Below are 13665 nucleotides of genomic sequence, written 5' to 3' on the forward strand. Positions count from 1 at the left end.
TTCGCACGTGCTGACGCGAACCTGGAAACCCGAGTTAGATTCCCAGCCGAGGCGAACATCAATGGCGAGCAACAGCTGTGACTGGTAAAACAAACCACCACCACCACCACAACATGGGTGTCAGGTCTTCTTTATCCAGCAGTAGAATAATAAAGGGCTGTGTAAAAAAAAAAAAGACTTGTTTTTATTAGTCTTCGCCTGTGTCTCATCAGCATATGCATGTGTGTATCGTATTGGGTGGGTGGCTGGTTGTAATTTGTAACTTTTTATCGAACTCGTGTGTCGATAGTCCAGTTTTAACGTGCCATTTTATGGAGGGACTGTTGTTGTCTTGGTGTGGTTTGGGACTGTTGTTGTTGTTGTTTTGCTCCCATGCCCAAGCTTGCATTTCGTGTTGAGAAATTGGACTTGGACACTTTTATTATTTTTATTTCATGACTTTTTTTTAAACCTTTTTCTCTGTTTGGCACTCCTATCGTTTTTTTTATTGTTTGTTGTTGTAACTTGCTGACCCGCCCCTACTAGACATCTGTGAAAAAGAGCTTCATAGCTCATCGGATTTCCTCCGGGATAGATTAAGATTCTGATTTTGAAAAGTCGGAATCTGTGGGAAGAAACCAGAGTGCCTGAATAAAACCCACAGGTGAGAGGGAACCGCTGGAACTCCTTGCCGAGTGCTCAGTGTGCTCACTGGTAGACTTAACGTGACTCATAGCCGCAGCCGTAGCGAGAGGGATCCTGGGATGTGGTGCTGAACATCCAGTGATAAGAAAGATGACTTAACAGCTTCTTTAGCTGCAGCTCTCTCACCATGAGCCGGTCATCCTCTCAGCGGCTTCTTGCTGGCCATCGAACAGAGGCGGTCACTGCATCGCGCGATTTCAGATGCGCTTCTGCGGCCGTCTGGAATGCTCTTCCTTCCGATATGAGGGAGCCACTGGCGCTGTGCACTTTTAAATTTAAATTGAATTCTCATTTCTTTTGAACTGTTTTTTTTTGTTTAGTTGTCCTTACCCCGCACTTACGATTAGCATGCGAAATAAGTTCAATAGACATACATACATGTGTATTTTGATCATTGCAGTTCTATAAAAAAAAAATACGTTGATATGCATTGTATACATCAGACAATTTCCGCGAATATCGTCGTAACTGCCATGCCGTCAATTCAGAAAAAGTTTGGTAAAGCGCTGATTTCATGGCTCAAGTGTATTCATTGTCTTTATCATTGCATATTTTTGTCAACAAATCTGTTTCTTGCAAAAAAGGCAACGATGGGCGTGATATAACAATATAAAAAAAACGGACGATTACAGTGATTGTGGATTATTTATCATCGTAGTTTCGCCATACAGACATGCCCCACGCCCTAGCTCGTAAGTGTTTATATATATACACACACACACACATATATAAAACATACATAATATATCCACGACTCGAACGCGTGGCATTTCCTGAGCGTTATTAAGTAAATTGCTGCTTTGCCACTGGATGACGACTGCTAAATGGGTGGCTGCGTGCGGCGGGACAAGGGATGTGCGGCGGTGAAAGGGCCGCTAGAATGCGCAAGTTCGTGACCCCTGCACTGTGGACCATGTCTGTTTTATTTTGGGTTAAAATCTCCCGTAATCCTTTAAACACTGGACTAATGTATTGTTGCGTGCGCATTGGGCGAGCGTCACAATATTACTTTTTTCGCCTCACCTTTCCCTCGCTGTCCACATTGTGTTTGCTAAGCGTATGGAACGCACTTCAAATATTCTATATGGTGGACCGTAGAGAAGGGCACGACTTGAGCATATTGGCACAAGACTGAGGAAAGTGGAAATAAATGACGAAACGTGCAGTGGACACCGACGGGATATCTGCCCATGGATCGCGATGATGATGATGATGATAATGATGGTACGGGCTATCTGCCCATGGATCGTGATGATGATGATGGTACGGGCTTTCTGTCCATGGATCGTGATGATGATGGTGGTACGGGCTTTCTGTCCATGGATCGTGATGATGATGGTGGTACGGGCTTTCTGTCCATGGATCGTGGTGATGATGATGGTACGGGCTTTCTGTCCATGGATCGTGATGATGATGGTGGTACGGGCTTTCTCTCCATGGATCGTGGTGATGATGATGGTACGGGCTTTCTGTCCATGGATCGTGATGATGATGGTGGTACGGGCTTTCTGTCCATGGATCGTGGTGATGATGATGGTACGGGCTTTCTGTCCATGGATCGTGATGATGATGGTGGTACGGGCTTTCTGTCCATGGATCGTGATGATGATGGTGGTACGGGCTTTCTGTCCATGGATCGTGGTGATGATGATGGTACGGGCTTTCTGTCCATGGATCGTGATGATGATGGTACGGGCTTTCTGTCCATGGATCGTGATGATGATGGTGGTGGTACGGGCTTTCTGTCCATGGATCGTGGTGATGATGATGGTACGGGCTTTCTGTCCATGGATCGTGATGATGATGGTGGTACGGGCTTTCTCTCCATGGATCGTGGTGATGATGATGGTACGGGCTTTCTGTCCATGGATCGTGATGATGATGGTGGTACGGGCTTTCTGTCCATGGATCGTGGTGATGATGATGGTACGGGCTTTCTGTCCATGGATCGTGATGATGATGGTGGTACGGGCTTTCTGTCCATGGATCGTGATGATGATGATGGTACGGGCTTTCTGTCCATGGATCGTGATGATGATGGTGGTACGGGCTTTCTGTCCATGGATCGTGGTGATGATGATGGTACGGGCTTTCTGTCCATGGATCGTGATGATGATGGTACGGGCTTTCTGTCCATGGATCGTGATGATGATGGTGGTGGTACGGGCTTTCTGTCCATGGATCGTGGTGATGATGATGGTACGGGCTTTCTGTCCATGGATCGTGATGATGATGGTGGTACGGGCTTTCTGTCCATGGATCGTGATGATGATGGTGGTACGGGCTTTCTGTCCATGGATCGTGGTGATGATGATGGTACGGGCTTTCTGTCCATGGATCGTGATGATGATGGTACGGGCTTTCTGTCCATGGATCGTGATGATGATGGTGGTGGTACGGGCTTTCTGTCCATGGATCGTGGTGATGATGATGGTACGGGCTTTCTGTCCATGGATCGTGATGATGATGGTGGTACGGGCTTTCTGTCCATGGATCGTGGTGATGATGATGGTACGGGCTTTCTGTCCATGGATCGTGATGATGATGGTGGTACGGGCTTTCTGTCCATGGATCGTGGTGATGATGATGGTACGGGCTTTCTGTCCATGGATCGTGATGATGATGGTGGTACGGGCTTTCTGTCCATGGATCGTGGTGATGATGATGGTACGGGCTTTCTGTCCATGGATCGTGATGATGATGGTGGTACGGGCTTTCTGTCCATGGATCGTGGTGATGATGATGGTACGGGCTTTCTGTCCATGGATCGTGATGATGATGGTGGTACGGGCTTTCTGTCCATGGATCGTGGTGATGATGATGGTACGGGCTTTCTGTCCATGGATCGTGATGATGATGGTGGTACGGGTTTTCTGTCCATGGATCGTGGTGATGATGATGGTACGGGCTTTCTGTCCATGGATCGTGATGATGATGGTGGTACGGGCTTTCTGTCCATGGATCGTGATGATGATGGTGGTACGGGCTTTCTGTCCATGGATCGTGATGATGATGGTGGTACGGGCTTTCTGTTCATGGATCGTGATGATGATGGTGGTACGGGCTTTCTGCCCATGGATCGCGATGATGATGGTGGTATGAGCTTTCTGCCCATGGATCGTGATGATGGTATGGGCTTTCTGTCCATGGATCGTGATGATGATGGTGGTACGGGCTTTCTGTCCATGGATCGTGATGATGATGGTGGTACGGGCTATCTGCCCATGGATCGCGATGATGATGATGATGGTACGGGCTTTCTGCCCATGGATCGCGATGATAATGATGGTATGAGCTTTCTGCCCATGGATCGTGATGATGGTACGGGCTTTCTGCCCATGGATCGTGATGATTATGGTGGTACGGGCTTTCTGCCCATGGATCGCGATGATGATGGTGGTACGGGCTTTCTGTCCATGGATCGTGATGATGATGGTGGTACGGGCTTTCTGTCCATGGATCGTGATGATGATGGTGGTACGGGCTTTCTGTCCATGGATCGTGATGATGATGGTGGTACGGGCTATCTGCCCATGGATCGCGATGATGATGATGATGGTACGGGCTTTCTGCCCATGGATCGCGATGATAATGATGGTATGAGCTTTCTGCCCATGGATCGTGATGATGGTACGGGCTTTCTGCCCATGGATCGCGATGATGATGATGATGGTACGGGCTTTCTGCCCATGGATCGCGATGATAATGATGGTATGAGCTTTCTGCCCATGGATCGTGATGATGGTACGGGCTTTCTGCCCATGGATCGCGATGATGGTGGTACGGGCTTTCTGTCCATGGATCGTGATGATGATTGTGGTACGGGCTTTCTGTCAATGGATCGTGATGATGATGATAGGGCTGCACCTATTTGAAAACATAATTCAGGTTTTAAAAAATATATAAATACATATCATTACAAATGAATAAAACTCATTTAAATGTTTTCCCTCAACCGTTGATTAAAATTGGAAATATTTTTGAAAATGTGTATTGACAGTGGGCTGTAAATAATAATAATAATTATAATTTAAATTTTATATTTGGTTGTAAGGTCTGTGGAGGAGTACGCTGATTTGAGTCATCGATGAATTTTTTTGCGTGTTAACCTCAACCGTTTGCTTGTTTAGATTTTTTAAATAATTTGGCTTTCACATCCTTCCTACCATTTCGTCGTCGTCTGTCTCGTTCTCGCACGGGGATGTGTTTACATCTGGATGGCTTTGTAATCGCGTAGCCGTGTGTACGAATCGTCACCAACGGCGTTTTAAATCGGCCGTGGAATTTGCGTGGCGCCACCACCGCCACCCGCCCCAGAAACCCGCCAGAATGAACCGCTAAAAACGAGTCAATTTAGCTGAAATATCTCATTATTCTGATTTGTATTGAGGCAGATTAATTTTTTTTAATGACAATACCCTTATTAGTGTCTGCTTTATTTGAAAAGCAATTGAATGCATTTGGCAAATGAATCAAATTGGTTACGCTTTGCTGTACAGACAGAGATGGCCCATTAATATTTAAGCACTTTGACAGCGTTAATCACTTTGTTTGAGCGATGCCCGTGCCGCTAAGTGCATTCACTCGTAATTTTCAAAGTGCGTTCTTTTTTTTTTTACCGCTTCACAACACGAACGTGTGTTCCATCTCGTTTATTTAACGATTTAAAGTTGAATTTATATTACTTTTTTTTTTTTAAACAGGTCCCGTTTGTTGCATCCCTGGAGAGGAGTCACCTGCGTAGGGGGGGGGGGGTACCCTTGCGGGGTGCCGCCCTCCTCCGCAAAGTGGGGGGGGGGGGCACGCCGATTGGGCAAGCGGTGTCACGTGACCCGGCGGAATATTGAAAGTGCCATATGGTGACCCGTGAAGAGGATGAGGGTCAGGGGTGGGAGGATGTGGAAAATAACATTTGTAACCATTTCCCTGAGTAACACACACATTTCACTCAAGCAAATCCTGGCCGGAATGGGGGGAGGGAAAAACATTTGAATGCTTGCGTGAACATTTCCTTTCTACATGTAGATATAAACATGCGTATGGATGTCGCGCGCCGCATTCACGAAACGGTGATCAAGCGGGAGCGCTTAACGAGGAAACGCGGGGAGCTGACGCTTCGGCCTTAAACTCTGAAGCACGAGTCACGAGCCACATTGCGACGCTTCGTTGATCAAAATAAAACATCATATGCATGTAGCGTCGCTGCCCGCGAGGAGCTGTTTCCGAATGAGATTATTCTGGAGGGTGCCCGTCAGATTGTTGGAGATTTGTGATGACAAAACCGTTCTGATGTGGGGGGGGGGGGGGATTTTTGATACAGGTACTGTAGTCAAATATTTTATTTCTCCCCCCCCCCGCCCCGCCCCCCTACACGTTGATGGATTTTGAATTTCCATGCAGCCGAGACGTGGAATTGTCGGAGCCACCAAGGGCGAAGTGCCAAGAGCGCAGTTTTGAGATTTGTTGACCTGAGGAAGGTACAGGGGGCACGGTGGGCCAGATAAAGAAAAAAATCATTTTCTGGCAGGATATTTGTTTATTGTAAACAATGCGACAAACAGTCGCATCTTTCAATTTTCGTCATGTGGCATTTAACCTCGAAGCACAAGTGGTTATCTTTTTTGTAAAATTGCTCTAAAACAGCAATACCTCAATACTAGTGGTGTACGCGGTGCGCCCGTGTGTGTGTGTCAAGCGGTAGTGTAGCGGTTAGCGCGCTGCGAACCCGGCGACCCGAGTTCGATTCCCGATTGTGGCAAAACACCACTGAGGATTATCTTAACTGGCCCTGGGATTCTGCTAGGTCGACTCAGCCTTAAAATGAGTAGCTGGTGCGATCTGTAGTAAACATCAGCATAGGTGAGATAAATGTGGCCAAGCATGGTGCTGGCCACCCACCCCCTCGTGTGTCATGTAGGCCTTAATAAGTGCTTGCTAACAACACTTGCACCAGCAGTCTGTTAAAGGCTGTATGGGGGATCTTTGTCTCTGCGTGTCAAGCACACCAATTAATTTACATGATTACATTTTTTTTGTGTGAACTGTTCAAGGTCGGCGTGAGAACTTTGTTAACCTCGGGACACAATGTGAAGACAAAGTAATGAAGGATATGTTATTCCATTAATCGGTAGCGAGCTTTCTATCTGCTTTAACGTCACACTCTACGGGAGCGGAATGTTTTGGTTGACCGATGGCAGGGATGGTGTATGATTTTTAATGTTCAGTAGAAGAGGTAAAGCAATATAGAACTTTAGACTAAATTGTTCACACTCCTCTGAACCACGATTTTTCTAGATACCCAAGTTCCCCCCCAAAATATGTGTCCTGGTTTTAGCGTATGGGTGGAGGAGCGGGCGCCACAGCGGTTAGCAAACTGCACTACATACCAGAGGTCGCAAACGGGTTTTGATTCCTTACCCATACCCGGCCGCACCAGGGTCGCAAACGGGTACCCCTTACCCGTACCCGGCCGGGTACGGGTACCCGTACGCTACCCGTACCCTACGCGAAATGAGTGACAAACGGTTACTCACCGGTGACTCACGGCCTACCCGTACCCGTACCCGGCCGCACCAGGGTCGCAAACGTTTACCCGTACCCGGCCGGGTACGGGTAGCCGGGTATCGGGTAGGGTACGGGTATCGGGTACCCGGTTGCGACCTCTGCTACATACCCAGCGACCTGAGTTCATTTCACGAGCCATGTGGCTAACATCACGGGGGAGTGATAACTGAGCTGGTGCTCGTGATACGAGAGCTGGTCCTACAGCCCACTCTGACCGACATGGCAAAGCATGGGTCACACAATGCCCGCAGCCAACGCGGCATAGGGAGGCCTTAATTTAGTAGTGCATCGCCATAGTTATTATTAAGCATAAATTCCGATGAGCACGGTTTGCTACTTACGGTGCGAAAGAAGTTCAACATGCCGTATATGCATCCCCACACCATACACCCACCTTCACCAGCCCGCACTGACCATCCTGGTGGTCAAAGCATGGCCAAACGAACCCTGCTTGGCATGTCTGCAGGAGCACGCAGGTGAGGGGAAAGGCCGTCGTTCAGCAGTGTGTCGGCAAGCAGGCTGCCCATACGTATGTCTTCATATTTTACCGTTAATTTCTTTTCAGCAGATTGTCTGCCCCGACTGTGTTGAAAGTAGAAGGGAGGAAAAAAGAACCCCCGTAATCCCCGGTCTATTTAATTGCAGGCTTGACTGTTGTTTTTCCTCCGTGAAGCCATATGGCACCCGGCGAGCTTGCAACTAGAGAAAGTTCCGCGGCAGTCTGATGAATATGTATTGAGCCGAAATGCGTTATTAAAACTCACAGATGTTTGATTAATGAAATTGTTTTATATATAATGCCAGATTTAATGCAGTCACACGAATTTGAAGTTGCAGCTTGGATTGGTCGGGGGCAGCCATTGCCACACGTGATTGAATTGTCAAAACGTTTCCACCTTGCCCCCCCCCCCCCCCCCGAAAAAACAAAACCCGCGCAGTGTAAATCTTTTGCTCTTTTTACAAAATGAAGTAAAAATGGAAGACTTTTTTTTCATCCATCCGTATTTAGTATTTTTTGCTCCGCAAAATTGTTGCGGGTATTTGTGGCGCGTTTTAGGGATGCGGTGGTGGTACGATGTCTGTGGTGGAGTGGGTAGTTCTTAGCGGTTAGCGCGCGCTGCGCTACGAACCCGCCCAACTGAGTTCGATTCCCGCTGGTGGCCAAACACCATTGACGATTCCCCAGCTTGCCTTTGTCACTGGGGAGACAGAGGTGGTCGGGCGTGGTGCTGGCCCACCTGCTCTCTTGCGTGGCGTGCTGACCATCAAAGGTGCCCGCTAATAGCACATGCCCCAAAAATCTGTCAAGGCTATACGGGGATATCATTGGCATGATGCCAATAGCCAGTTAAGGTTAAACACTTCCCACGCTTTGTCGGTCTTAGCGATCGTTCGATCATGCTGCATCACGCTAGTCAGTGCCAGTTTTGTGAACGCAGGGAGCATGGATGTGGGAGTATAGTACAGTACAACCATGGGTTTGGATGCCCTGCCCCGCCAGGTAGTGGCTGCAGCAGCCCCTTAAAACCGTTTCATGCATGGTGGTCGCTCTTCAAGGAACCTGTCCGGACTCAACACTGCCTTAGCTTGCAAGATTCAACCGGATCATTGCACCCCCCCCCCATTGAACACCCTACCACTCGCATTGCCATGTTCCCCTTCATGAAACGCTGCAGTCCTTGTTACCATGCAGTCTAATCATAATCCTCACCACAAAACGGAACATTTAAACAAACGGCACATGTTTTAATTCGCGGTGTGGGTGCGACGTTTGCAGTCAACAAAGAAGATGATGACGATGATTGTTATTTTCACGCGTAAATCGTTTCCAGAAAACGGCAAACTCTGTGGCAAAAGAGCTGTAAGCAGATTACGAGCCGAGTAGAATTTAATCCATCTTACCGTGCAAAAATTAATCACGGGCAAAACACTCATCAGCTTTCTGGGCTTTTAAACGCCTCGCTGCGACTGCCTTGAATTCGTCACCGGTCAACGCGCGGGGTGTTGGTGACTCACCAGACCGCGCGCATTTTCTTTCCGTTCACCTTGCAGCTCGTTAGGATTCATTGCATAGCTTTGTGAATTTATCTATTTGTTTGCATTTACGCCCCACGGTTACCCGTTCACAAGCCCCGTGACGTGACTTTTGAGTGAGGCTGATGTTTTTTTTTTCTCGTGTTGAAGCTTGATACTGAATTACGCGCCGGCCTAAATGTTTTAAGGAGAATCGTTGTCGGTAGTAATTAGATGTAAAAGTTAATTCGTTTTTTTTGTCCGTTCTCTGCTCTCGCTCTCTGTCTGTCTCTCTCTCTCTCCCTCCCCCGTTACCCCTCTCCTCCCTCTCCTCCCTCTCATCCATTCTCTAGCTGGCTCTTGGGAGATTCCCGTACCCGCAGGTAAGATTGTTCATTATGTCTGAAAATTAGCTGCTGCAGCACAGACACCGCCTCCCCCCTCTCTTTCCCTTTGCTGCCCCCCCACCACCCCCCCACCCCCCCCCAAAAAAATGGGAATAGGAAAAAACATTCCCTGCGATTTCACATCTGGCATATTTAATATTCTGCTCCATGTAAAAGATAAGCGTTCTGTTTATTAGTGACCTTTTGTTGCTTTTAAATACAATTGCAGGGCAGCGTGCGATCGCGTGCGATCGCGTGCGAGCGATCGCACGCTGCCTGGGGATCGTTGGAGTCGGTGGTTTGGTGGTTAGCCGTGACCCCGGCGACCTGGGTTTGATTCCCCGCAGCGGCCGACATCGGTGATGGGCTGTAACCGACTCTGTCCAGGGCCTCCCCTCAGTCAACTCGGCCCTTAATGAGTCACCGTTGTCATGTATGTACAGGAGCAATGGGGGACCCAGCTGGGTTTGAATCAGCATCTTTATTCATCTTCATGTGCTGCAGTTAATGCGTAGTACTAAAGTCCCAGTGACCTGGATTCAATTCATACCCATGATGTACAACACCGGCACCACGCTGGAATTTAATACTCAAACCTGTTCCGAATCTCCCAAGCCGAAAGTGAATATCTGGTGTGGTGCGCAAACATTATCAATGCGGAGACAAAGGCAAGCCGGGTGTGGTGCTGACCACATCACTCTTATTTTGTGCTGCGTTTGACTTGATAGATGTTCACGAACAGCACTTAACGCATCGGTCTCCAGTTAAATTGGGAGGGGGGCGGGGGGTTGCCAATGCTACGTACACACACACACAGGCATGTCAAATCGATTTCCGACTTTTGTCCTAATGTTGAGCGCTCTTCGAGGGAGCCACTGGCTTGTTGTACCTCCATTATTGCTCCCCATAACATTCAGGTCACCACCGTAAGAGATAGTCAGACATTTAGATGCAGTACAAACACAGGGTGCATAATTCTATTATTTCGACCCATGTCTAAAAATGAAGGTCTCTCATTTGAGAACTCCTACCAAAGATCAGTTGCGAATTGTAGTTTAATTAAATTGCACGGCGCACGCTTTGGCTTCGCACGGCGATGTAAGCCTTTATTTATTTTATTGTGGTGGCGGTGGGGCAGGGAGGGGGGGGGGGGCGTCACGCTCGCCTGCACGCCTTCTTTGCCCGTGGAGCGCGCGACACTATCGAGGCGCGTGCGCGCACGGTGTCTCTTCCCCTGCTCTCTGTAACGTAACGCCGCTCCAGATGATATGTCTTGGGGGGGGGGGGGGGGAGCCTTTACCTGGGGGGGACGGTAACAAATGGGTCACGTTGGGAACCCAAACAACTGTAAAAAAAAACAATTTAGCCGTCACATCTGCCACCGCTCGCGCATACCGGCGCAAGCGCTCCGAGAGACCCCAGGCTCCGTGTTCTCTCTCTCTCTGTTGCCCAGCAGCCCCCCCCCCCCCCCAAACTCCCAACCATTTTCACATCCCCTTCTCTCCCCCCCCCCCACCTCACGATCGCCCCGTCTCGCCCCCTATTTCTTTCTTTCCTCCCGCAACCTCCCCCCTCCCCTCGGCACTGTGCCCCCCCCCCCCCCCCCCCAGCACCGCAATCTCTCGCCCGGTCTCGCTCCGATTGGTGAAGCGCCACGGCCGCGTGCTCGCGCGCTCACGCGCTCGTTCGCTCGCTCGCCCGCTCCGCTCGCCTGTTCCCTCTCGCTCACACGGGGCGATGCTCATTTTTATCCCATCCTCCCGCTGTTCTGTGAGTGGCCACCTGTCGTAGGCCTTTTTACTTAGCGATTCGATTGACCTTTAGCTGTGTGACATCACTGATTATGCCTGAACTGCAGATGCATGCTGGGATTGCCGAGCAGCGGAGGCTACCGCCACCCACTACGCCGCTACACAGCCCCCTCTCCCTCCGTGTGCCCCCCACCGCTACGCCAAATACCACCGTCACCGCTTTACCACACCGTACCGCGCCTCCCCCCCCACACACACCGACTTCTACTCCCACCCTTCTTGTCTCCTCCGTCGCCATCTCTCTGTCGATCTCCCCCCCTGCCCCCCGTCGCTCTCGCTCCATTCCTCCACCTCATCTCATTTCCTCCCCTCCGTCCTGCGTTGACAAAAACGTGAAGCGACAGTGTCCAGGCGCGAATCGCAACTAAAACTCCCAAGTTCAGTCTTAATCATCGAGATGTGAAAATTACGCGCGGAGCAAATATGGTAATGATTTGCTTTTCGTAGAGTTTTCATTCTTCTCCAATCCCACGCCCCCCCCCGGCGGGTAACCTCACCCCTCCTTCTCGCCGCCCCCACCAACCAACCCCGCCTTTAACACGGCTCTTAAATTAAGTCTAAATTATAATTAAAGTTTCGTAGCATTAAGTGCCAGCCAAAATGAAAAGTTCTCACTGCTCAGGCCAGGAACAGCATGATGCATATTAGTCTATATTTAATAACCTCATTAGATGCTGTGCACCAGCCCACCCCTCGCTTTAAATACTTCCCAATAATTATGATTCCAAAGGGGGGAGGGGGGGCGGAGAGATGACTTCCCGAGAAAATTGCAACCGCAATAAGCCGCGCGGGCCGTTAATAACCGTCTCCGTTACAATATGGACATAAAAGGGACGATCTTTTTTTTCCGGCTGTGCCGAAGCCCAAACCCACCTGAACAGCCCCGCTCTCTCGGCCGCCGTAGTAATTAACCTCGTTAGCGGAAAGGAGGAGAGGCCCGAGTGGGGGGGCGGGGTGGGGGGGGAGTGGCGGGGATGGGGGAGAATCGCTCGCTCCACAAAAAAACCGTGGGGGGCTTGGACGTGGAGGAAGCAAAAATCCCACGTGCGATCGCGTTAGTGGTTGTCGGCAGGGAGGCACATTTGACCTTAGCAGTGACGAGCCAGCGGAGGTGGCCGGCTGGCTGGCTCAGCAGTCGCCAGCGCTGCGCTCGTGCGGATTGAAGGGGCCACTCTGAAGTGGCCTCCGAAGTAGATCTGCGACGTCATCTTCCGGAGCGGTTCCCCAATGCTGAAGCATTTAACCGACGGCAGAATGACAATTGCGCACCGCTGAGTTCCTGGCATCCACTCCGAGCTGTGGCCAGCAGAGAGTAAACAAGGTTCCCGTGGCCTGCTGGTCAGTGGTCCCAGAAGGGTCTCCAATAACTGCACATATTGAACTGGGTTTTCACTTAATGTTGCGTTGCCCAACGGGACAGAATAACGTTTAAACCTGGATGATTGGCCACGAGCCGGACTACCCAACACTGAGCGCCGCCCAGTGTTGGGTAGTGAGAGGGGCCTGATTGAAGCGCGAGCCGTGCAGTAGTTCTGAGGTGCCGTCTTTCTGAACCGTTCCCTAAAACGTCGGTCGGGTTCAAGGTCGCAGTTTTGTGTGCCGACGACATCACGCCAACAGTCGCAACCGATGTGCAGTTGGTGTTGAGAGACGGAAAAAAAACGCGCGAACGTGCGTCGCTCGACGAATTTGTTCTGTCCGGCGGTGGCGCAAGCGGCTCGTTCACCATGCTGCGAAATTTGCGACCTTCCCAGCGAACGGCTAACGGTCCAGTGGCGAGGGAAAACTTAACTGGTCCTGGGCACGCCCCCTCCCGCCCTTCACCGACAGTCGCTGACCGTCCTGCTAAAGCACGGCCAGACAGCCATCGCGACCAACCAGGGCACGGCGTGAGGCCTTCATCCAGCAGTGGATCGACAAAGGTTCATACATTCACATTATTTTATCAAGGGAAGCGGCACGGGGTTGGTGCTACCGTCGTCACACTCATTACCAACGGGAGAAGCCACCTCTAGGAATCTTGGCGACCACCTTGGCCCTGTCCTTGTTTGCCACTGGTGCTGCCGGTGCTGCTGCTACTGCTGCTGCTGCTACCATGGGGAAACTGCCGGCTGTTCCGCTGGTGTCGGGCGTTGTGCGTGTGTGCGTGTACGTATGTGCATGCGTGTTTGTGGGGAGCGGTAGTGCAGCGGTTAATGCCGCTGTGC

The 13665-nt window shown here is 50.2% G+C and overlaps 1 protein-coding gene across 1 annotated transcript in view; it reads left to right on the forward strand.

Annotated features, from left to right (window-relative positions):
* The window catches only part of MAP2K5 (mitogen-activated protein kinase kinase 5), a 122566-nt gene that overhangs the window by 75520 nt on the left and 33381 nt on the right, over positions 1 to 13665 (forward strand). The window contains exon 17 of the mRNA XM_078885992.1: positions 9615 to 9644. Coding sequence (XP_078742118.1) covers positions 9615 to 9644 — 30 coding nt within the window. The remainder of the gene's footprint in view (positions 1 to 9614; positions 9645 to 13665) is intronic.

This window comes from Lampetra fluviatilis, chromosome 3 (assembly GCF_964198595.1).
Source record: "Lampetra fluviatilis chromosome 3, kcLamFluv1.1, whole genome shotgun sequence".
NCBI lineage: Eukaryota > Metazoa > Chordata > Hyperoartia > Petromyzontiformes > Petromyzontidae > Lampetra > Lampetra fluviatilis.